Source organism: Pongo pygmaeus, chromosome 4 (assembly GCF_028885625.2).
Source record: "Pongo pygmaeus isolate AG05252 chromosome 4, NHGRI_mPonPyg2-v2.0_pri, whole genome shotgun sequence".
NCBI lineage: Eukaryota > Metazoa > Chordata > Mammalia > Primates > Hominidae > Pongo > Pongo pygmaeus.
This window is the reverse complement of record NC_072377.2, coordinates 156,348,823-156,374,258: the sequence shown is the minus strand read 5'-3', so window position 1 is coordinate 156,374,258 and position 25,436 is coordinate 156,348,823. Positions and strand designations below refer to the sequence as shown.

The following is a 25,436-nucleotide window of genomic DNA, read 5'->3' as shown; positions in this document are numbered from 1 at the left end:
ATCCCCAGGTGCCATGTCCCCCCATTCCCATGAACATGGCTCCTTCTGCTATCACAGCTGTCCAGTGAAAAGCCCATGAGCCTGAAATTCCAACCAAGAACCACAGACTCCTGAAGACATAGGATCAAAGCTGTTTGAAATACAGAGTTGTAGAAAAACAGAATCTTATCGTCTTAAAGTATCAGACTCCTAAAAACGCAGAAGTCTTAAAATCTCAGAATAATAGAGTAATAAATGTCAACATGTTATCAATTCTTGGAGTAGTTGGATCTTAGAACTCTGGAATCTTAGGATCTCAGAGTGAGAAATCCATATTCCCACATTCTTGTCAGTGACTAGTGTCAAGGAAAGAAAGATGACTTACAAGCAAACCCTAGTGCTCCTACAGAACCTCCACTTAGGGTGTGTCCTTAGTTATAAAATAAAACCTTGGAGTGTTTAGTGTTTTTGATTGCTTCCTATCTCTCCACTGTTCTATAGCTATGCATCTTAGACATTTATATAGAATTGAAATTTGTTTCCCTTTAACTTCCTCCCATGCCTTCGGGGCCACAAAAACAAAAAACCCTGCCTTCAGCCACATATTTTGAAGTGATGCTTCTTGCATTGACAATTTCATTTAACAGGAGGCATTTGAAGTAGAAGCAGCTTCATAACACCAAAAAGTGGACTCAGTGTAGAATCGTGGGTTCCTAGTTAAGGAAGGAAATGTTTGCTTTCCCAGCAATTCTAAAAAATGCATCCAATGGGCAGGCACCTGTGACACAAAGCCTAGTTCATTCCTGTTGCTTGGCTTCTGAAAGCTCTGCCCCATCTGTTTAGAGGGAGACCCCCTGGGCCAGTTTGGCATCAGCCAAGTTGGAGATGAGTGGAGGATTTCCTCAAGGAAGACCCTGGACCGCGAGCACACAGCCAAGTACTTGCTCAGAGTCACAGCATCTGATGGCAAGTTCCAGGCTTCGGTCACCGTGGAGATCTTTGTCCTGGACGTCAATGATAACAGCCCACAGTGCTCACAGGTGAGAGCCTGGCGAGGGGCGGAGTGGGTAGTGAAGGCAAGGAAGATAGAGTGAGGGGCGGGAGAACAGAGAGTGAGGAGAAGGAGAAGGGAGACTGAGGGGCAGGAGAACAGAGAGTGAGGGGCAGTAGAAGGAACACTGAGGGGCAGGAGAACAGACAGTGAGGGGCAGGAGAAAGGAGGACCGAGGGACCCATCTCTGAGGCTGGCCATCACTGACCTCACCTTCCTTGCTTCTCCCCAGCAAGCCTCAGACTAGTTCCCAGGGGCAGGGACCATTCTAGGTAATTCCTTGGCCCCCATAGGGATATACCAAGCTGTTCAAGACTCATGGCCCACATCTCTCCCCCTGCATTCCCAACAAAGGTCTATTTCTCTGCAGAACATATCCAGAAGGAAAGTAACATATGCATTCTCCAAACACAGCCAGCCATGCCCAATGGGCAAACCCCTGGCACTGCTCAACTTGTTGACATGGCTCACTATTATCAAATACACTAACAGAGACCTGACCCCAGGCAAACCTCTCACCCCATGCCCATATATGCACCTCCCCACATCTGCTGGGGTAATTTAGTCCACTGAGATGCCCTCCTTCACTTATACAGAGACACAAACATGAGACCGGGCAATTTCATTTGGCGAGGGACACTTTCCTAAGGATCTCATGTAATTCAACTCTAAATTTCCAGCTGGAACAAATGTTGAGTGGGGTGTGTGTGTGTTTGTCAGGAAAGGAGCTGTGTTCCTAGAGGCATAAACCAACAATTGCTGTCATGGAGCTTTTGCTTTTAAACATATTATTTAAAACACAGTAAGTAGTTTTTAACTTTGGGAAGATTTACATTCTTTCAAAGTTTACAGATAAAGTTAAACTGCTAACATTTTACTTTCATAACATCTCAAATTATCATAATCCAACCATTCAGTATATATATAAAAATGCACAGTTATACATACCCACACATATACACAAAGGATCATCTACAACCCTATACACATAGTCAAATACCTACACTTATATACACATAAACATATAAGCATATACCTATATACCTAGCACAATCAACCATATACTCACCCACACATGCAACTATACATAACAAATTCACATGAACATACTTACATATGCATTTGCATATATACAAACTTCGACTTGCTTGCACACACATATAAATGTATAGACACATACCTTGCAACACACATAAATACATATATCTCCTCACCTTTTCTTCCTCCACTCTTCTACATGCCAGTCACATAAAAGCACAGTGGAAAAAGAGAGTCTGGTTATTGGTATGCATGCAAAATGTCTTTTCAGGATCCAAGATGACCATATTTGGGGTGGTCTTAGAAGGGAGGCTTTTTTGGGGAGAATGGTGGTCACCTTCCTTCTCTTTTCCCTCAGCCATCATTACAACCAACCTCTGTCCTCCTCATGCTTGGAGAGGCTGAGATCAGGCTCACCCTGGCCCTCCCAGAGATGGTTCACAGCACCACTAGAACCAGAAAAAAGAGGCCTGGGGAACCATCTCCACACATAAAACTTCCATCCACGTCTGTAATCCAAGCACTTTGGGAGGCCGAGGCAGGTGGATCACCTGATGTCAGGGGTTCGAGACCGGCCTGGCCAACATGGTGAAACCCCATCTCTACTAAAAATACAAAAAAAAAAAAATTAGCCAGGTGTGGTGGCACGCACCTGTACTCCCAGCTACCTAGGAGGCTGAGGAAGGAGATTGCTTGAACTTGGGAGGAGGAGGTTGCAGTGAGCCAAGATCGTGCCACTGCACTCAAGCCTGGGCAACAGAGTGAGACTGTGTGTCAAAAAAGAGAAAACAAGAAAATAAATAAAGCTTCCATCCAGGGCATGTAGGGGTCCATGCTTGCCCACACTCCACAGTGGTGGAGTGAAGAAAAATTGAATTCTCAGGGAGCTCCAGCCTTTCCCCTCTGCCACTCCCTCAGATGCCATGATGGTACCTGCAGCAAAGGGAGGGTGGGCCAAGCGATGGGGCCACTGGAGTCCAGACCTGACTCAAAGGTCAAGGGTCTGTCCTGGGGATACGGTCAGGGAGATGAGCTTAATAGCATGGCCTCGCCACAGAGGAAAGGGAGGTTGACCTGACACCTTCCAGAATGCCTATATCAGGCCCATCTTGCCTTCCTTCTCCAAAAGCCTCAAAGGACTGGGTGGAAGAAGTTGTAGCAGTCCCTTCTAGCCCTGCCTGTGGGCTTTTGGATGACGGAACTTCCCCATTCTCTCTTTTCTGACTCGTTCTCTTGTCATCCTCTTCCTGTTTTAAACCTCAGTTTTCCTTGCATGTTTCATCTTATTCTACCTCCTCTGTTCCCCTCCCTCCCTCTCTCTGCTTCTCTTTCTCTCTCTCTGTCTCTGTCCTTTTTTCTGTCTCTGTTCATCTCTGCCCTCTTAGTGTCTGTCTTTCTGCTTCTGCCTCCCTCAGTCAGTCCTTCTGCTTCTCTCTGGATTTGAATGCAGTTCCCACAATCTCCCTCTTCTTTGTCTTTCCATCTCTAGCTTCTCTATACTGGCAAGGTTCATGAAGATGTATTTCCAGGACACTTCATTTTGAAGGTTTCTGCCACAGACTTGGACACTGATACCAATGCTCAGATCACATATTCTCTGCATGGCCCTGGGGCGCATGAATTCAAGCTGGATCCTCATACAGGTGGGTTTCCTGAGCTGCAGGATCAAAACAAGAACTTCTTTACTGAATACCAAGTGCCCAGTGCCATGGTATTCTCCTTGGAGAAGAAACAGGAATTCACTCATCTATCAGCAAACATATATTGGCCCTATGTGCCAAGCATTGTACTGGGGACATAATAAATAGATTGATAAGATAAGATTTGGGCCTTTATAATCTAGTGGTAAAGGGGGTCATTGAATCAGTGGTTTTAAATGTGCTAAATTAAGAAAAAGTGCAGAACGCTAAGGGGATTTATTTTATTCTTTTAAAATTTATTTTAGCAGAGCCAACACCTTGGTTTCTCCTTTCCTTCCCTCCCCTCCCCTCCCCTCTCCTTTCCTTTCCTTTTTTCCTTTTCCTTTCTCCCTTTCCTTTCCTTTCCTTTTGTTGTTTGTTCGTTCTTTCTTTCCTTCCTTCCTTCTTTCTCTTTCTTTTTTCTTTCTTTTCTTTCTTTCTTTCTTTCTTTCTTTCTTTCTTTTCTTTCTCTTTCTTTTCTTTCTTTCTTTCTCTTTCTCTCTTTCTCTTTCCCTCTCTCCCTCCCTCCTCATCCTCCTCCTCCACCACCGTCGTCTTATTATTCTCCTTTTTCTTCTTCTTCTTCTTCTTCCTCCTCCTCCTCCTCTTCTTCCTCTTCTTCTTCTTTCTTTCTCTCTCTCTCTTCTTTCTTTCTTTATTTCTCTCCCTCTTTTTCTTTCTGTCTTTCTTTTTGCTAGCTATGAGAATATTTGACACCGGAACTTGACTTGGGCTACGGAGAGGGGTTAAGTAAAAGATCACTAAGGAAATGCCACTTTATGTGAGACTTGTGGACACAGAAGTGTTAGCCAGGAGTAAGAGAGTGGGGGAAAGGGCACTCAAGGCAGGGGAATTTATACAAAGACCTTCTTTGGGGAAATAGTACACACACTGAGGACCTGACAGAAGGCCAGAAACTGGTGCCCAGAGAGGGAGGAGAGAGGACAAAGAATGAGGCCCCAGGGTGGGCAGAGCCAAATCCCACCTTTAGAGCCACTGGAGGATTTAGGCAGGTGAGTGTCATGGCCAAGAACATGATCTCAAGGTATCTATGCTGCAAACCAGGGATAACACCTCATAGAATTGTTATAACACAAGTGAGAAAGCATATGGAAGCCTAGCCCAGGCCTGGCTCAGTGGATGGGTTGCCATTATCATTGTTACTAGCCAAGAGATAGAGCAGAGTGGGAAGCACAGATTCCTGCAGGGTAGGCCAGGAGTAGCCAGGAGAGGCTGGGCTGTGAGAGTCTGGTGGAGTGGACTTCCTTTGGAAGAGCAGCCCACCTAGGAGGGATTCCTGCCCTGCTGCTGCAGGGGAGGGTGCGGGGATGGGCAGCACAGAAGGCCCAGGTCACAAGGGCCAGCTGCTGACGTTTGGCTTGGGTCCAATAATAGCTCACAGGATGACTTGGAGATACCTGAGCAGGGGGTGGCAGGGGAGAGGGGTGTCGCAGGAAGCTCTCTGAGTAGATAGGGGACAATGTTGTCCTTCCTAACCCCAGCAGGGACAGGCAGAGTGACCCAGGCAGGTTATTTAACCTCTCTCTGCTGCTGTTTGTTCAGCTTCAGGATGATCAGTAAGGACTTAAAAAAATGGCGTTTTTTTCTGAATATGGAAATAATACATGTTCATGGTATAAAATTCAAGCAATGTAGGTATGTATTATGCAGAAACTGGAACATCTGCATGATAACCCCTTCCTCTACAGATAAGGACTCTTGGTATATATTCTATCTGACTGGTTTTCCATGCATCTCCAAAATCTCTATATAATTACTTCATGAAAGTAGAATACTATTTCTAACTTGCTTTTCTTCACTCAGCAGTATCTCAAAGCTATATCATAATTCATTTTTGGTTATATGGTGTTTTGGAAAAACCTCTCTCAAACCAGGTTTTTCCTCTGCTCTCACACCACACCAATCATCAGCAAAGAAGACTTCTGTGACCAAATGTGTGTGGGTTTTCCCCATACAACAAGCAGCGGGGACCCCTCAGGTGTCCTCTAATTCAATTCCAACACTATCTACCTGGAGATAGTGTCAGATCCCACAGGTTTAGGGCTCTGTCCACAAGACTGTACCCCCTTCCCCAGACACCAGTTACAAGTCCAGGCCTCCAAAATGTCTGACCAACCAGCTTCAAGTTGGGGCTCCCATGACTCCTTCTTTGGGTTCAATTAATTTGTTGTGACAGCTCACAGAACTCAGAAAAACACGTGTGTTTACTGGTTTATTATAAAGGATACTGCAAAGGATACCGGTGAAGAGAGGTGTAGGGCGAGGCATGAGGAAAGGGGCTCCCATGTCCTCCCTGGGCGCACCACCCTCCAGGATCCGCCATGTGTTCAGCTATGTGGAAGCTCTTGGAACCCAGTTGTCTTGGGTTGTTATGGGAGCCTCATGATGTCAGCATTATTTCCCCCAGGGTATAAGGCAGGAGCCTCTCTGGGGAGGGTCTTAAAACCCACAATCAGAAAACGGGGGAAAGATGGGACTCTTGCCTTGGGGCAGGTGAAAGGAGAGCACGAGAAGGTCAGAGAGATTGTGCTTCCTGAGGCCTAACATAACACACCCAACATTATAACAAAAGACTGTGTAACAAGGGCTGTGAGAGTTACAGGCAGGAGCCATGCATGAAAACCAAGATACATATAACACCACGCATGGTATTTTACTGTGTGGCTAAATCATAATATACTTAACCAGTCCCTTTTTGAAAGACATATAGGATGATTTCAATAGTTGCTATTATAAACAGTGCTGCAGAGAATATCCTTATACATAGATTTTTATCTTTGGGTTGATTATTCTATAGAATATAGATATTCTATACATATATACATATATATATACATATATATATTTTCCTAGAAGTGGAATTATGAACCAAAGGATAAATGCATTTTATATATTATTAGAAATTGCCTAATTGGCCATTAAGAATATACTTATTTTTAGCTTGTTGGTGATGATCTCAAACAGGCAATGTGATGAAGTGTGTTTGGGAGAATCAGGGAGGTGAATGGGTGTTGGGGGATACAGGCTTAGCTGCTTTCCTGACTGTATTGACCCCTCCTTGCTGTGAACAAAACTCTGTGTGGCTGGGTTTGTCTCCTGTAGATATCTAGAGGGCACATCCTTGGGTAATATTTCCCCAGAGAAAGCTCAACTTTTGTCATTTCTCCGGCCAGGGGAGCTGACCACACTCACAGCCCTAGACCGAGAAAGGAAGGATGTGTTCAACCTCGTTGCCAAGGCGACGGATGGAGGTGGCCGATCATGCCAGGCAGACGTCACCCTCCATGTGGAGGATGTGAATGACAATGCGCCGCGGTTCTTCCCCAGCCACTGTGCTGTGGCTGTCTTCGACAACACCACAGTGAAGACCCCTGTGGCTGTAGTATTTGCCCGGGATCCCGACCAAGGTGAGTCTGAGAAGGATTGAGGCCATTTCCAATGATCTCCTGGGTCACCTTGGGCAAGGGTTTGGTCCCCTTTGTGTCTCTCTAGGACTGGTAAGGGCGGTGCCTTCTTGTTGAGTCTGTGGACACTTAAAAGTAATAAGTATTTATCCTCAAACTGCACACCTAAGTGCTATATGACAAATGATTTTAGCAATGTTTTGAAGCAGGAAAAAGGTATTTCAGCCTTATTGTTTCTCCCCTTCCACTTAGACCCGGGGACTTTTCAATACTGCCATTTAACCACAAAGGCATTTTTAAGTACAAACATTTAATCAGAAATATACCAATCAGACTTCTTCAATTCTGATTGATTTGCCTCAAGAAAGGAATTTTGGGCACCAACCCCAGTAAGCCCATTAAATTCCTTGATCAATTTTCTGAAGAGTGAAGTTGAACCATTTTCAATATTTTACATTTTAACTCCATATTTTCATTGGAGTTAATTCTTTTTCTTTTAAAATTTACAAGGTAAATTGCATTCATTCAAACATATTTGTGCCATATTATACCAATTATAGCTTCTGCTACCACAAAGTGTTCTATTCTGATTGTGTATACATACATATATAAAACTCATTAATGTGATATATGTATATATTCATATATATATATATTCATATATATATCCTGTCCAATTTTCCTGAGTCAAATTTTATAATTCAGATAGGGTAAAAAAAATGCTCTCAGCATCAGAATAGCCAGGTCAACACAGGAAAATGATGATGATAAAAGTGGGATCAAAACACCCTGGCTCTGTTTGACATCAGCAAGGTAAAATTAAGATTTCCTAGAGAAAGTGAGTTTTAGCTTGGCATTGAAGGAGGTGAGATATTCGAGGGATGTAGGGGTTCTAGGGAGGGCAAACAGTCAACACACAGGCAGGGTAGCTGGACCTGGAATATGTGTGCGTGTGTGTGTGTGTGTGTGTGTGTGTGTGTGTTGGAGGTAACAAGTGCAAGCGGAATAGACTTGCTTGAGATACAGAAATGGGTTTGATAGGAGAGATCTGGAATACATCAGAGCTGGAGTGACCCATAAGCCATCTTATTTACCTCTCCATCTAATGGCTGCAAGGCTCTGTAAGTGCTCCATTAGCCACTGCTTACACACCTCCAGGGACAGGATGCTCCCTACTTCCTAAGCAGCCCCTTCCTTCTATGGTTCCTCAGGCCATTATCAAGTGGGACATCTGTCAGTCCTGCCTGCCCTCTACAATCACACAGATCTCCTAGACAGCTCCTAGAGTGGCCTTATATCAATTTACCATTAATCTTTCCAAAATGGTTATTCCAACCCAAATATTTCAACTAAATAATCCAGGTGTGGTTTGACCAGCATCTCTCTGTCTCTAGAAAAATTATGGTTTCTTCATATAAGTACCTATATGGGGAAGTTGCATGGCATGTGCATTTAATGGATATAAATTCAACTCTTCTCAGAGGCTACTCCTGTCACCATTCCACCAGAGGAGTGTGTGTTCCACGTGTGTGGGAGACGTGAGACCCTTAGGCTCAGGGCCTGTGTTCATCTCACTGGGGGAGGACCTCACAGCTGAGTCTTAAATGTTGGTGTTTTTCATACACTATGGCCAACTGCTCCATCTGGTACTTAATCAAAGAAAATAACAGAATTGGAGACAAAGCTGGAGAAACACTGTGTGTTTTGATTTACTAAGAACTTCCATGGGTGTTTTCTTAACTTTTTATGTTGACATAATTATAGACTCCATAGGAAGTTGCAAAAATAGGGCTGGTGGGGACTGTGTGCCCTCTTCATGCAGCTTCCCTAATGGGAGCATCTTACATAGCAGTAGGATAATATCAAAACCGGAAAACTGACATTGGTCCATTGTTTGTAACTAAACTACAGCCTTGCTACTCAGATTTCACCAGTTTCTATATGCACTCATTTGTGTGTGTGTGTGTGTGTGTTTGTACACGCACACTTAGTTCTATGCAATATTATTCCATGTTTAGATTCTTGTAACCAACACCGCAATCAAGATACAGAGCTGTTCTATCTCAGTCAAGGAACCCTCTATGGGTGGTTTTATCTGCATGTTTTTCACTAATAAACTGATATTAAACCCTAATCCCCACATAATATTTTCGGATAGTTTGATAGATTTGCAGATTAGGTTCCCCCAAAAACCTTTTAGTGAGGCCTTGGGTCTCCCTGCCCCAGTCAAGACTCCCATGCTGGAGAGACCCTCACTCTTCATATACCCAAGCCAGCTTGTCAGCCTTCATGGGAGCCCCCTCCCCAGCCCCTCCTGTGGCTGCAGGGCTTGCTGCAGGCAGGTCCAGAGGAGGCGCCCTCAGTGTGGATCACACCCTTTGTCTCCCTGCCAGGCGCCAATGCCCAGGTGGTTTACTCTCTGCCGGATTCAGCCGAAGGCCACTTTTCCATCGACGCCACCACGGGGGTGATCCGCCTGGAAAAGCCGCTGCAGGTCAGGCCCCAGGCACCACTGGAGCTCACAGTCCGTGCCTCCGACCTGGGAACCCCAATACCGCTGTCCACGCTGGGCACTGTCACGGTCTCGGTGGTGGGCCTAGAAGACTACCTGCCCGTGTTCCTGAACACCGAGCACAGCGTGCAGGTGCCCGAGGATGCCCCGCCTGGCACGGAGGTGCTGCAGCTGGCCACCCTCACTCGCCCGGGCGCAGAGAAGACTGGCTACCGCGTGGTCAGCGGGAACGAGCAAGGCAGGTTCCGCCTGGATGCTCGCACAGGTGAGAGCCTGATCCACCAAGCCCCGAAGCATCGCGTACAGGGTTTCTGGGAGCGCTGGGTTCCTCTCCTGTGTGGGTATCTACCCTGTGCAGCGCCTCCCAGAGCAGACCTCCTCTGGTCGTTTCTCCATTCTCTTCTGCTTCTCTCCGAGTACCAGGTCCTTCCTTCCGCCCTGGGGCCAGCTTATGTGGGAGCCTCCCTTAAAGGGGATCCTCCCACGTCCCCAGCCAGGTCTCTGTGTCCAGGACCCTCATTGATCCACTCTCCTCCCACACAGTTAGCGGCTTCATGGTCTCAGCTCAGGCCCAGCGTAGGAGGCAGAAACAGCTTGGCTGCAGAGGCAGGGAGCCCTTGCTGGAATCTGGGGCTTAAGCAACCCTGGACAAGGCTGCCTGCTTCCCTCCTGAAGTCCCCACATCTGCTCCAAACATCCTGGCACCCCTTAATTTTCCCTTATTCTCATGAAGAGAGAAAGAACTAGGAAACCGTCTCTCTTCTTTCCTACTAGCCACAGAAGAGTCAAAGTCAGGCTCACGGAAACTCACCGAAGGGCCTCAGAGGCCACCCAGGTCAGCCTGTGTCTCATGCAGATTCCTCCCCATGGCTCCCCTGGAATGGCGCTCTCTACCTCCCCAAACAGCTGCCTTATCATTGAGCAATATTTTTAAAAATTTACCATGGAGATTTTGAACATATTAAAAAATAGAATAGTACAATGGGCCCTATGTTTCCACCACCCAGCTTCAGTAATCATCAGCAGAGGCCAGCCTGGTTTCCTCTTTACCCTTTGGCCCCCACATCCATCCAATCGCAGACACTGTGTCATTTCATTTGTAAGGACTTCAGTGTGTATCTCTGTATAATAAGAACTCTTTTTCTAAACAAAACCACAATACCTTATCACACCTAAAAGATAATAATTTCTTAATATCACCAGGCCATTTTTCAGATTCTCATAAATGTCTTTTCGAAGTCGGTTTGTTAGTATCCCCAAAATGTCTACATATTGAATTTGGTTGATATGCAAGATTTTAAGTGTCCTTAAATCTCTAACATTTTCTTCTTCCTCTTTATTTCCCCCTGCCATTTATTTAATGAAACAGTTGAGTCATGTGTCTGATAGAATTTTGCATCGTTTGGATTGGTTGGCTCTTTATAGTGTCATATAGCATATCCCTGGGGTCCTTGTATTTCCTAGGAATGACATTTGGATCAAAGGCCTTGGTGAGGTTTAGTTGACAGTGCCTGGTCAACACAGTGCTTCATAGATGATGCTATGCTGTTTGCATCATGTCTGGAGGCACATAAGAGCTAACTGGCTTTTTTTTTTTTTTTTTCTGGTGTTAAGATAGATGGTAAGTTCAGGTGTTGTCAACCTGATCCATTATATATAAATATATAGTTATAATTTGGGTATATAAGGCCATTATAGACTTCTACATCAGCCTTTCTTCTAATGGTTTTAGCAGGCTTTGCTGATCATTTCCTAGATAGATATACCTTTTCATTAAGGGCTGTAAAATGGTGATTTTCTAATCCTATTACTCCTCATTATTTTCTGACTGAATTATAAAAAGATGTTCATTGGCATGTGATGCTGTTGAAAGAAAAATAAGGTAAAACAAAAAGCAGAGTATCCACCATTAACTATTTGGTTAGCCAGGAAAGGCAGGATAAATCCTTGTTCTTTTATTTCTTTTTTCCAGTTTTCAGAATAATAACCTACGCCCTAACAATTTGTTGGCAACTTTGAGTATTAATGAATCTCATTTTATGACCTAAGGTCTGTCATTTACTAGCTGGATGAGGTTGGACAGGTCACTTGTCTATTAGAGCATCTAGGTCAATGGACTGACCTAGAAAATGGGAATCAAAATTGTTCCTGCTCCACAAGGTTTTTATAGATCTCAATGAGATAAATTTAGCATCACACATTTAAATGAGATTTAAATCAAATATTACAGAAGTAAGTGAGGGAAATATAGCTGTTGTGAATAATAATAAGGAAAATGAGGGAGATGACGGGGAAGGGGGTCAAGGGGATAGCAAAGGAAGATGGACGGGGAGATGACAGAGGACACTCACCTTGCCTAGCCCTGTTGAGCTGCCTCTCCTAGGGCTGGGCTCAGACCCTCAGTCCTGCGCCTTTGAGGGCCCAACTGCCTCATTGCTGCTGTCACCTCTTGCTTCTTCAGGGATCCTGTATGTCAACGCAAGCCTGGACTTTGAGACAAGCCCCAAGTACTTCCTGTCCATTGAGTGCAGCCGGAAGAGCTCCTCTTCCCTCAGTGACGTGACCACAGTCATGGTCAACATCACTGATGTCAATGAACACCAGCCCCAATTCCCCCAAGATCCATATAGCACAAGGGTCTTAGAGAATGCCCTTGTAGGTGACGTCATCCTCACGGTAAGGATCTGCCACCTTGCTCTTTGTGGGGCAAGAACTCTGGGGTGGGTTCTTATCTCACCCCCACACCCAGCCATCTATAAGCGTGGATTAGTTTATTAAGTTAATACACTGTAGACTTGACTCTGACTCGTCAGAGGTTTATGTGAGATTTGAGTATGGCCAAACCATGCTCAGCCAAACTGTCTCTCCTGAGAGAATGTCTCAGAGCCATATGATAAGATCAGAGACGATGGAATGGGGTATGGGATAGGCAAGGTTTGTTAGGAGAAGAGAGAAAAAGAGACAGACCCCAGAGGACTGCCAGAGGCTCCCAAGCCTGGGAAGGGCCTGGTCATAGTGGGTGACATGGAATGACAGTTGTGGGGCAGGGATTGAGGGGACATCAAATAATACCTCTTTGCATTTAAATATGCAATAGCTCCCTCATTCAATGGAGTGAAACCCAATTCTGTCCACCCATACTCCCACACTCTTCATCCCACCTTCTAGTCTCTCCCTCCACTCCCTGCTATGGTGCACCCTATGCTCCAACCACACAGGAATATCTACCTTTCCCCAAAACATCGTCTGCACTTCCATACTCTGGGCTCATAGTACTTCCTCTGCCTGGAATGCCTGCTCCAGTCCCAAAAGCCCTCCTGATCCTTCAGGGCTTCATGAATCCTTTTCTAATCTCCCCAGTGTAATGTATCACTGTGTGCTCTGTGCCCTTATAAGGCTGACCATACTTTACTCCAAATTAGAATTACCCATAAAATTAGACATTAAACTTCCTGTGGGCATATTCATTTTAGCACATTCCTCACATTCTAGGACAGGGCCTGGCATGCTATTAGCAAGAGTGAATGGTGAGTGAATGAATAAACCATGGCATGCTGAAGTCCACACGAGGATGTAAGTGAAGAGATTACTTTGGCAGGGATGACTGTGATCCAGGCACTGCTAGCCCAAAGGCAGTCACTGGGGCAGGGACATATCTGTTTCCCCCTATACTTCCAGGGGTCAAGATTCCTGTCCCTCCATTCACAATCCCCCTACCCCACTGCAGGTATCAGCGACTGATGAAGATGGACCCCTAAATAGTGACATTACCTATAGCCTCGTAGGAGGGAACCAGCTTGGGCACTTCACCATTCACCCCAAAAAGGGGGAGCTACAGGTGGCCAAGGCCCTGGACCGGGAACAGGTGAGTCATATGGGAGGGGCGCACCCTGAGCTCATTAGGGCAGAGACACAGTCCCACTGCAGGTCCAGAAGATGCATCGCCATCAAGACCCCATCCTGAAACTTCCTCAGACCTGCCCAGAATGTCTCTCACTTGTTTTCTCTGTGGGGCCTCTGTGGACTATGAGGCCAGAGGCAGGGGAGGGACTGAGTGACCCCGTAACCTTCCCTAGAGGACCTCAGGTGGCTTCTCACAATTGAGCAGGGATCATTAGATCATTATAAAATAGCCACATTTTTTGAGCACCTACTGTGTGCCAGACACTTTCCTAAATGTTTTATAAGGATTTATGCCATTTGATCCTCAAAATAATTTAAGGAAGTGCATCCTGACATTATCCTCACATAAATTCATTCACTTTCCCAAGGTCTCATTGCTAGCCAATGATTGAGTAGGGAATCACACCTATTTCTGTCTGACTCCAGAACCTAAGCCCTAAAATGCTACGGGTGGGCAGTGGGGGTGGGCAGAGGAAAGTGTCTCCATCTTATTTTTTTTGAAAATATTAGTGATGACTCAGGGGGCAGAAGTGAGGGACAACTACCTCATTGCTAACCTCCACTGGACATTTTGCAATAGGCCTCTAGTTATTCCCTGAAGCTCCGAGCCACAGACAGTGGGCAGCCTCCACTGCATGAGGACACAGACATCGCTATCCAAGTGGCTGATGTCAATGATAACCCACCGAGATTCTTCCAGCTCAACTACAGCACCACTGTCCAGGTAAGCTTGAGCCTCCAAGGCACCCTGAGCCCTTCCTCCCTTCATTTCCCTTCTAGCAGAAGATGCCCCTCAGTGGTATTAGTCCACATGAACAATGACTGTGACCTTGCCACTGATGTCCCCAAAGGCAACACAGACTGCTGGAGGGCATTATAGAATTGATAGGAATCAGGCACTGTGTTAGGCACTTTCCTATCCATTACCTCATTTGAGACTCATAACAGCCATATGAAGTAGGTAGTACCCATTTTACAGATTTAGAAGATTGAGGTATGAAAACATGCCATACCTAGAATGTGGCAAACTTGGGATTTAACCCCAGGGATTTTTTTGTTTGTTTCCAGAACCCAAGCTATTCCCTACTAATGGTTTGCAAATAGGATTTGGAGAGGGCCTTGGGATTCTATGAGTAATTTTCAGGGCTGTAAGTGGTGAAGGGAGGTGAGGGAGTGAATAAAAAGGCAGAGTTCTGGGTCCCACTATGCATTACCTAGGGCTGTTCCACTTTTACCTGTTTTATATATTATGGGTATGGGTTAGGATGTTTGGCTGCAAATAATAAGTTACCTGACTAAAAATATCTTTTCTGAGACTATCGTCAGTCCACATCTGAACAAAAGCAGGATTTTATAACAAAGGAACAGAGAATGTCTGTTGGATAGGCAACGATCAGTTTCTGCCCATTAGATTCTGTTTGTAGATAATATTGTGATGCTAAAAAGTTAGTAACCATTGTGTTATAGTACACTAAATGCCCATGTTATACAACAAAGGCTAAAATGATACTCAGGGAATCTGGTTTTCTTAATTAAATTCCTAGTCATCTTTAAGTGTGCTTATCAGATACATATTGTATACAGGTCCTCTAAGGAAGAAATCATTTATAAGTGTTTAATTGGCTTTGCAAATCACAACATTCCCTTACGTAACCCAGGTAATAACTAATTTAAATACATGATTCAGCAGTGTGTGATCTTGAGCAAGTCATCTCTCTACAGAATAAAGGGTTTAAACCTTTGTTCTCTAAGGATCCTTCCTGCCCCAGTGGGCTGTGTTTCTAAGACCCAACACTGCCCTTGGGTAGCTCCTGGTCTAGACAGGAAAGTCAACAACTACCTCAAAGGCAGGCAGAATGAATGAGCAGCAGCTTGATGTTCAGGCACCATCTACAAGCAGCCAGAGTGCTGAGGACTCATTCCAGATGACATACCCAGACAGGTGCAAAAGGACCGGGACTCATTCTGCTCTTTGCCTTCCTGTCACTCTCGGTCTCAGGAGAATTCCCCCATTGGCAGCAAAGTTCTGCAGCTGATCCTGAGTGACCTGGACTCTCCAGAGAATGGCCCCCCCTACTCGTTTCGAATCACCAAGGGGAACAATGGCTCTGTCTTCCGAGTGACCCCGGATGGATGGCTGGTGACTGCTGAGGGCCTAAGCAGGAGGGCCCAGGAATGGTATCAGCTTCAGATCCAGGTGAGAGCTGTGCTAGGCTTCTGGTGGTGACCATGGGGACAGTAAAGATGCTGGCAAAAGCCCCACCAGTGCTTCTATCATTAGGGAAAAAATGTACAAAGTACTTAGGATGCATCAGGCACTGGGGTAGGTCCTTCTCAGGACTAAAGCCTCATAACACTCAGGGCAGGTATAGTTACCACCCCACTTTACAGATGAGGAAACTGAGGAACACAGGGGATTTAAGTGACTGGCTTAAAGTAATACTGGTAATAAGTGGCAAAGGTGGGTTGCTTCAAACCCAAGCACTCTGACCCCAGAGTCCAAATTCTTAATCCCTGCTCTGTGCCCGGGCAAAACACCCTCTGGCTGTAGCTCCTAGAGCTTAGCCAGAACAGCTCTCTGAACCTCAGGAGCTAAAACAACCTACCTCAGAGAACTGGCTTGGGGCTCAAGTGAGATATTGTATGCACATGTGTGTAGGGGATTCTGGTGGTGGTGTTATGGGTTGCATAGGAATTGCTGAAGAACAGTGGCCGAGATGGTGGTCTGATGTCTCTCCCTCACTTTATTTCCCCAAATCTCTTTCCTAAATCTCAAGTCCAGTGGACCCTACTATTCTGTAAACTTATGGGCTGGGAATGATGTATTCATTCTTTCAGTCAGTCAGTCCATCTCTCAACAAGTATTTATTGAGCACCTACTACATGCGAGGCCGTTTGCAAGTGGCTAGGGACATAGCAGAGGGTAAGGAGGGAATGATTCCTGTCTCCAGGGGCTTTCCATTGTAATCATGGAGATAAACAATAAACAGATAAAGAAAGAAATAACATCTTTACAAATGATGATAAGGAATTAAAGTGATGAGAGACTCATAAGACAGGAGGACACACATTCAGAGGGAGGCTGCCCCCAGGAGGTGACATTTGAGCAGAGAGCCGAGCTGCCAACCATGTGAAAAGTGGGCAGGAGAGTCTTCCAGGCAGGAAGAGCAACATGAGTTGGGAAAGAGCCTGAAGTGGCTTGAGGTATGGCTGAGGTACTCAGAACATCATGAGCAGGGGTGGGAATGAGGCTGAGGAGATAGGCTGGGTAGATCATGTGGGCCTTGTGGCTTGGATGACTGTATTATCTGAGGTCCAAACTGTGATCTTTTGAGAGTGAGAGAAGCACTGACTTAGTCCATTTGGGCTGCTACAACAGAATACCATAGGCTGGGTGGCTTAAAGGACAGAAATATATTTCCCACAGTTCTGGAGGCTGGAAGTCCCAGATCGGGGTGCCAGCATGGCCAGGTTCTGGTGAGCGCCCTCTTCTGAATGGCAGACTGTTGGCTTCTCATTGTATGCTCACATGGCCCTTCTCATAAAGGCCCTAATCCCATTCACAAGGGCTCCACCTCCAAATACTGTTACACTGGAGATTAGATTTTAACATACGAATTTTGAGGGGACACAAACATAGAGTCCAAAACAGGCACTAAAAATAATACTTCGTAGTAGCTGATTTACAACAGGTAAAAATCAATACTGTCCTTGACAAACCAGGGCATCCAATCTTCTAAGTATAAGCCTTGGTAACACTTTTAGATTCTAATCTAAGTACAATGAGAGGTGGTTGAAGGGTTTCAGATGGAAAAGGGATCCTCTTTGTGTCTCAGGAAGCTCATTTTTCAAGCTCTATAGAGTGGGTGAGGGAGACCAGTGAGAAGTCATCCAAGCTGGAGATAGTGGGGCTGACACCATGGAGTGATGGAGAAGATGCAGGAAGTGGACAGATTTGGGACATATTTTGTATGTAAATTGATAGGAGTTGGTGGCGTGGATGTGGGGATAGAAAGAAAAGAGAAGATTCAGGGATGATTTCTAAATTGCTGGCTCCCATGAAGACTTGGGTAGTAGTGCATTTATGAGACTGGAAAGGCCCAGACAGGAAGGCAGGACAGGTTTATGGGCTAAACCGAAGCTCTGTTTTGCACATTATTTCCCAGTTGTTTGTGAGACATCCAAGCGGAGGTGTCCAATGGGTAGCTGGGAATTGGAGTTGGCAGCTCAGAGGATTGGTAGATGGCCCTCAAAGCCAAGAGCATGGATGTGATTGCCTAGGGAGAGATGAGAGAGAACGGCTTCCTGACCTCTGTATTCTCAGACCCAGGCACACGCCCTGCCTAGACAGGAGCTTAGCAATTACTGGCATCATCACCATCAATTGCATTTGTCCCGTATTTCCACTTCCACGCACTGGGAGGCACCATAGGCCAGCAAAGAAAAACACAGGCAATAGACACAGGCATTCAGATTCTGCTCAGGCCTTACCTGCTGTATGACCTTGGGCAAGTTACTTCACCTCTTTGAGCCTCAGTTATATTTTTTGTAGGATGGGTGACTTGATAGTACCTATCTCATAAGAAGGATAAACTAGGATAATGCATTTACAGCAGTTAATGTTAGCTATGTATTATATATAATCAGTAGTAGTAGTATTGTTGTAACTAATGTTAGCTATACATTATAATTAATAGTAGTGTTAATTATTATTGTTGCTATTAATATCTCTTCAGTGTTATGCATGACTTCCAGCAGTAGGTGTAATCTTAACAACTTTCTTGTACATTAAAAGTGTTGGAGTGCAGGTGAACAAGATATTACTACAGGGAAAACTGTGGAGACCCTTGTTGACAGCTGAGGAAGTGATAATATCACTGAGGAGAGGAAGGCAAGCTTGTCCTTTCTAAGTTAGGCAGGAAGTTACAGGGATGTGTGGTGAAACATGAAAGGAAAATGAGTTTATGATTTACATTCTTTTCCCTACTTAAGTGAGGTCCTGTCACCCTCACGGCTTTTCACAGTTCTGACATAAACTGCAACCCTGCGCATGCCAGCCCAGCAGTGAGGTCAGGCCTGCTTCCCTGCCCACTTGCTCCAGCACCAGTGGCCCCGTCTGTGCTGTTGAACACACCGCCTTCATTCCTACCCCAGGACCTTACACTTGCTGCTCCCTCTGTCTGTCACCTCTTCTTCTCATCCCTCAGGACTCAAATGTCACTCCACAGAGACTCCTTTCCCTTCTACCTGATCAAAGTTAGGTCTCCGTTTATTTCCTTCCCAGCATTTTATCCAAGTTATTTGGTAACTTATTTATTGTCTCTTTTCTCCTGGCCACAGCAGAAGACTTCGTTGACTGACTAGAAGGACAAATCCCGACTCCCACTCCAATCGCATAGCAAAAGGGAATCCCAAGGAGAATTTTCTTAGGCTGAGCAGGGTGCACGGTGCATCAGAATCGCTGAGACATCTGAGGGCGCCCTTGAGGACAGGGACAGAATGAGAAAGTTCATGAGGAAGTTAGCCCAAGTCTATGGCTGGAGAGATTTAGGAAGAGGCTTAGAGAGATGTCACATGAGGAAACTGCATTGTTTTACTGCATGATATAGGATGTAACTCCCTCCTTCAATCTCTACAAAACCTTCAGAAAATCTTTCTTATATGTCAGTGCTTTTGGAGTTAGATTTTTTTTTTTTCTAAATGCGACAATGCACTGAGCCAGCCCTCAAGTTGGGTGTGGGGCAGAGAAACGTAGCTCCACAAGGAGGCCCAGCCTCAGTCGGGCCCAAGAGCACTGCAGTTCTGTCGGGTGACAGCAGTGTTTGTTTTGCCCACAGGCGTCAGACAGTGGCATCCCTCCCCTCTCCTCTTCGACGTCTGTCCGTGTCCATGTCACAGAGCAGAGCCACTATGCACCTTCTGCTCTCCCACTGGAGATCTTCATCACTGTTGGGGAGGAGGAGTTCCAGGGTGGCATGGTGGGTAAGATCCATGCCACAGACCGAGACCCCCAGGACACGCTGACCTATAGCCTGGCAGAAGAGGAGACCCTGGGCAGGCACTTCTCAGTAGGTGCGCCTGATGGCAAGATTATCGCCGCCCAGGGCCTGCCTCGTGGCCACTACTCGTTCAACGTCACGGTCAGCGATGGGACCTTCACCACGACTGCTGGGGTCCATGTGTACGTGTGGCATGTGGGGCAGGAGGCTCTGCAGCAGGCCATGTGGATGGGCTTCTACCAGCTCACCCCCGAGGAGCTGGTGAGTGACCACTGGCGGAACCTGCAGAGGTTCCTCAGCCATAAGCTGGACATCAAACGGGCTAACATTCACTTGGCCAGCCTCCAGCCTGCAGAGGCCGTGGCTGGTGTGGACGTGCTCCTGGTCTTTGAGGGGCATTCTGGAACCTTCTACGAGTTCCAGGAGCTAGCATCCATCATCACTCACTCAGCCAAGGAGATGGAGCATTCAGTGGGGGTTCAGATGCGGTCAGCTATGCCCATGGTGCCCTGCCAGGGGCCAACCTGCCAGGGTCAAATCTGCCATAACACAGTGCATCTGGACCCCAATGTTGGGCCCACGTACAGCACCGCCAGGCTCAGCATCCTAACCCCGCGGCACCACCTGCAGAGGAGCTGCTCCTGCAATGGTAAGTACCACATCTTCCCTAGGGACGAGCAGCACTGCTGGGCTCAGCCCGCCTGACTCTAAGCATGGAGATTCCACTGAGGCTCTGTGGGAGAGTTCAGGGAAGTTTTAATAAGCCCAAAGGCCACCGATCACCATAAGACAGCTAGTGGCCTCACAAAATCTAGTTATGGAATAATACCCAATTCTCAGCTCCCTTTCGAGATTTAGAAAATAACAGTAAGACTACAATATGCGGTTTAACATCATGGCTAAGAGCATAGGCTGTGGCTTCAGTCCTCATGGGTTAAAATCTCAGCTCTACCACTTACTAACCAGGTGACTTTAGGAAAATTAACCTCTCTGTGCCTTTGAGCTGGGCTGCTGTAGGAATTACATCAGTACTATTTATCAAGTGCTTGCTTAGAACAGTGCCTGACATATAGAAAGTGCTCAATACATGTGAGTTACTAATACTGCTACTATTATTACCATAGTCAGGTGGTTATAAGCTCAAGGTTTAGACTCAGACAGCTCAGGTTCAAATCCTAGCTCCATCAGTCACTAGCTGTGTAACCTTGGGTGTGTTGTTAAAACCCTCTGAGCTTTTTAGTTTCCCATCTATAAAATAGTGAAAATAAATACATCTGCCTCCTGGAGTTGGGTTTAGGGGGGAAATTACATAAGAGTTATAAAAGCACTTAACCCATGGCTGGCCCACAATAAGCCCCAGATCAACGGTGACTGTCATTCCTGTGGTAGCAGTTGTTGCTATAAGGAGCCTGCTGTACGCCACGCTCTGTGTAGATGTCACCTAAACTAATTGGCACCACAGCCCTACCAAGCAGGGTCGTTAGCCCCATCTGCAGTTGAAACTGAGATATGAGATTTAGTTTGCCTGAAACTGTACAGCTTCCAATGAAGGCCTCGTTATTCAAATACCTGTGTGTCCCACTCTAAAGCCTGAACTCTTCACTAAGCTCTTCAGGCACTCCAAGACTCACCCAGCACCCCTGGCATTAAGACCAAGGGAGCAGCTCAGGAGCCTTGGCTAAAGGAAAGTGACATGACCTTCAGCTCACCAGCGCTCCTGCCTGGCCTGGCCTGACCTGCCCTTTATGGGTCCAGCTGCCTGGCATTCGGGATATCATTTCTTAGAAGATTGTGGACTTTGTCCAGGGACCACTCGATTTAGGCTGGGTGGGCTTCTCTCTGTCGGGGAGAGGATTTCCTTCTCTGTGTTTCTTGCCCCAGGGCCTGCTGCAGGGAAAGCCAAGAAGGCTGAAGGGTCTCTCTCAGCCACCTGGCATCAGACAGCAGGGGTTCTAAAATTCAAGATTTTGCAAAGTCTTCTGGAGAGCGTGATTTTAAAGAGACATGCTCCTGGGTGTCACCTCCAGAGGTTTTAATTTAGAAGGTCCTGAGTGAGTCCTAGAATTGGCATTTAATTCTGAAGCAGCAGGTGCAAGGGCTTGCATTGAAGAAATACTAGATAAACTCATGGATCACCAGAATCAGTTGAAAAGAGGTTTTTTATTTTTTAACATTTTAATGAAATATAAAACATACAGGAAACCAATTCATGTATCATAAGTACACACCTCAAATAATTTTTATAAAGCAAATATATCTGTGTAGCCAACACCCAGATCAAGGAAAGAATATGACCAACATCTCAGAAGCCTCCCTTGGGCCCCCCTTCTAGTTGTTACATCCATGATGGTAAGATTTTTAAAACACATATTTCCACGTGCCACCCAGAACTACTGAATCAGACTCTCTGAGAGAACTTAGGATTCTGTATCATAAAGATTCTCCAGCTGATCCTGATATCCAGCCAGGGGTGGGAATTTCTGATCTAGATCATCTTCAATATCCCATCCAATAAGTACCTACTACAATGGAACTGCCAGTGTCAGGGAATTTTGGACTTCTTTGGATTTTTGTTTGTTTTTGTTTTTGAGATGAAGTCTCGCTCTGTCACTCAGGCTGGAGTGCAGTGGCGTGAGCTTGGCTCACTGCAACTTCCACCTCCCAGGTTCAAGCAAGTCTCCTGCCTCAGCCTCGTGAGTAGCTGGAATTACAGGCGAGTGCCACCATGCCCGGGTAATTTTTGTATTTTTAGTAGAGATGGGGTTTCACCATGTTGACCAGGCTGGTCTCGAACTCCTGACCTCAGGTGATCAGCCCGTCTTGGCCTTCCAAAGTTCTGGGATTACAGGTGTGAGCCACTGCGTCCAGCTGGAATCTGTGGATGTCATAATCCCTTGTGCCTCATCTTTCTGGTTCTTTCTTCTCCTCCTTTTGGCTTTTGTTCTCTCTCAACAATTCCTCTTTGCTAGGTATCTAGAGGCTGGACCGCTCATCCTCTCCCCTGACAACTGACAAGCTTATTTACACTGGGGTTTTGGGGATTTCATAGCTGGACTCACTTCTGGGGAGGGTGGATTTTTTTTAAAATCTAGGGAGGGCAGTGCTTCCCAAAGGGGGTTCAACAGAATGCTATTCCCAAGAGTGGTCCACATAAGAGTGTCCCACAGTCAAAGAAGCTTAAGAAACTCAAGTTTACTCCACACTATGCAACTGTGCATTAGCCATTGCTAAGGCGGGATGGAGGATGCCAGACTTTACAAAAGTTTTGGCCATACAGTCTATCACTGCCCCTCTCTCCTCTTTATCATAGAGTGGCTCTTGACCTCTCAGCCGCATTTTATTGTTTACCTAAATGATTAACTCCTGCTGACACAAGGAACTATCCTGAGGCAAAAACCCTTGTGGGTCTAAAATCACACACACATGCAAAATCTACATTCCCAGTGTAGATTCCCAATGCCAGAAATAACATGGAAACTATGTAGAATAAAAATTTTGATTTTCACACACTTGATTCATTACACTTCTGGCCTAATTTTTACTTTCTTTTTAAAATTATTATTATTATTATTATTATTATTAGAGACATGGTCTCTCTCTGTCACCCAGGCTGGAGTACAGTGGCAAGATCATGGTTCACTGCAGCCTTGACTTCCTGGGCTCAGGTGATACTCCTGCCTCAGCTGAGAGGATGTAATTCCAAGTAACTGGAGTTACAGGCATGAGGCACCATGCCTGGCTATTTTTATTTTTATTTTATGTTTTAGAGATGAGGTCTTGCTCTGTTGCCCAGGCTGGTCTCGAACTTCTGGGTTCAGGTGATCCTCCCGCCGCAGCCTCCCAAAGTGCTGGGATTATAGGCATGAGCCACCGCACCTGGACGACTTTTGCTTTCTTAATGGTTTAAATTCATATTTCTTGACCCAGGCTGGGACCTAAGGCAGGGGTCCCTGCAGCCAACAAAAGGTAGGGTGAAGGCTCTTGTCTGGCTCTGTGTGTGAGACTAGAAAGGTACAGCACACCTCACACCCAGCCTAGTTTCTTCATGTATAAAATATGAGCAATGATTCTGTCTGCCACCCAAGGATTAAATAAGACAAAGTCAGTCCAAGGGCTCAGTGGGGACCACTTCAAGTAGAGGTGACAGCTTTGGTTGCTTTCTCAGGTACTGCTACAAGGTTCAGTGGTCAGAGCTATGTGCGGTACAGGGCCCCAGCGGCTCGGAACTGGCACATCCATTTCTATCTGAAAACACTCCAGCCACAGGCCATTGTCCTATTCACCAATGAAACAGCGTCCATCTCCCTGAAGGTAAGGCACTGCCAGCCTGAGAGATTTCAAGTGGGTGTCCCAGGCTGGGGAGGTAGGGGTTGAGGCATGAGGAATGTCAGGAAGCCCATTTCTGCCAAAGAAATCCCTGCACAGTTTTCAGGGATTCTGGGTGTGACTGTTGGGCCACATGATTATCCTGTCCTGGATGGCCACAGCCACCCAACCTGGAGATATAAGTCCAAGGACAGTCACAAATGGGGCTGCTTACTCTGTGGGGTAAGATAGAAATGGAGATGGATGAGGTCAACTAGCCCTGGTGCCATTATCATTTTTGCTGAGTAATAGGCCAGTGTTTCCCAGGGAGGGGGGGATTGCTTACCACTGGGGGTGCTCAAACCCCAGTGGACAAACCCAGCACAAAGTCACATGGAATCACATGGAAGAAAAATAAATTTCCTTTGTAATAAACATTCAGTTATTTGGATTATGTCATGTGGAAGGTCACAGTCTGCCTGTCTGATTTTAACACCTCTATCACATATGCCAATCTACCATTTCTTTTTTTTTTTTTTTGAGATGGAGTCTCTCTCTGTCACCCAGGCTGGAGAGCAGTGGTGTGATTTCAGATCACTGCAACCTCCGTCTCCCAGGTTCAAGCGATTCTCCTGCCTCAGCTTCCTGAGTAGTTGGGATTACAGGCACACGCCACCATGCCTGGCTATTTTTTGTATTTTTTTAGTAGAGATGGGGTTTTGCCATGTTGGCCAGGCTGGTCTCGAACTCCTGACCTCAGGTGATCCGCCTGCCTCGGCATCCCAAAGTGCTAGGATTATAGGCATGAACCACTGCCCTCAGCCCCAACCTACCATTTCAACAAAGAGAAAGCCAACTTTGGCCACTAGATTTTAATTCATTCAACACAGATTTATTGAGCATCTACTATGTGACAGGCACTGTTCTAGGTGCTTGGGTCTCATCAGTGAAAAAGACAGAAATCCCTTTTAAAGCTTTTGTTCTATGGGGGAGAGACTGACAATAAACATAAACATAATAGCTCAGAAAATTATAGAATTTGTTCAAATTTGATAAGTATTATGAGCAAAAAGGAAAAAATGGAAGGGCATCGGGGTGAGGAGAGTTGCAATTTTTATTTATTTATTTATTGAGACAGAGTCTCACTCTGTCGCCCAGGCTGGAGGGCAGTGGCATGATCTCGGCTCACTGCAACCTCTGCCTCCTGGGTTCAGGTGATTCTTGTGTCTCAGTCTCCGGAGTAGCTGGGATTACAGGTGTGTGCAACCACGCTCACTAATTTTTTTCTTTTGCATCTTTAGCAGAGACGAGGTTTCACCATGTTGGCCAGGCTGGTCTCGAACTCCTAGCCTCAAGTGATCCACCCACCTTGGCCTCCCAAAGTGCTGGGATTACAGGCATGAAACACCACGCCCAGCCAGAGTTACAATTTTACAATTTTAAATAAGGTGGCCAGGGAAGCTTTCATTGAGATAATAATTGAGCAATAATTTGGAGAGGGTGAGAAAGTTAGCTCTATGGACATCTGGAAGGAACAGCATTCTA

General features: G+C 45.9%; 2 protein-coding genes across 4 annotated transcripts in view; one reads left to right on the top strand and one right to left on the bottom strand.

Annotated features, from left to right (window-relative positions):
* The window catches only part of SLC36A1 (solute carrier family 36 member 1), a 221,512-nt gene that overhangs the window by 113,117 nt on the left and 82,959 nt on the right, over positions 1-25,436 (bottom strand). The window contains exon 10 of one of the 2 annotated variants that reach the window (XM_063665613.1): positions 18,891-19,068. The exons of the other annotated variant lie outside the window; for it this stretch is intronic. Within the exon in view, the coding sequence (XP_063521683.1) occupies positions 19,040-19,068 (29 nt within the window). The 3' untranslated portion in view covers positions 18,891-19,039. Of the gene's footprint in view, positions 1-18,890; positions 19,069-25,436 lie in introns of those variants that run through there. 2 annotated transcript variants of the gene reach the window in all.
* Positions 1-25,436, top strand: part of FAT2 (FAT atypical cadherin 2) — an 89,778-nt gene that overhangs the window by 49,787 nt on the left and 14,555 nt on the right. Inside the window, exons 11-20 of one of the 2 annotated variants that reach the window (XM_054487475.2) lie at positions 823-1,019; positions 3,558-3,711; positions 6,942-7,175; positions 9,566-9,949; positions 12,146-12,360; positions 13,412-13,549; positions 14,168-14,311; positions 15,587-15,784; positions 19,425-20,235; positions 23,752-23,897. In XM_054487475.2, coding sequence (XP_054343450.1) covers positions 823-1,019; positions 3,558-3,711; positions 6,942-7,175; positions 9,566-9,949; positions 12,146-12,360; positions 13,412-13,549; positions 14,168-14,311; positions 15,587-15,784; positions 19,425-20,235; positions 23,752-23,897 — 2,621 coding nt within the window. The remainder of the gene's footprint in view (positions 1-822; positions 1,020-3,557; positions 3,712-6,941; positions 7,176-9,565; positions 9,950-12,145; positions 12,361-13,411; positions 13,550-14,167; positions 14,312-15,586; positions 15,785-19,424; positions 20,236-23,751; positions 23,898-25,436) is intronic. The other variant, XM_063665612.1, reaches the window with a different exon arrangement.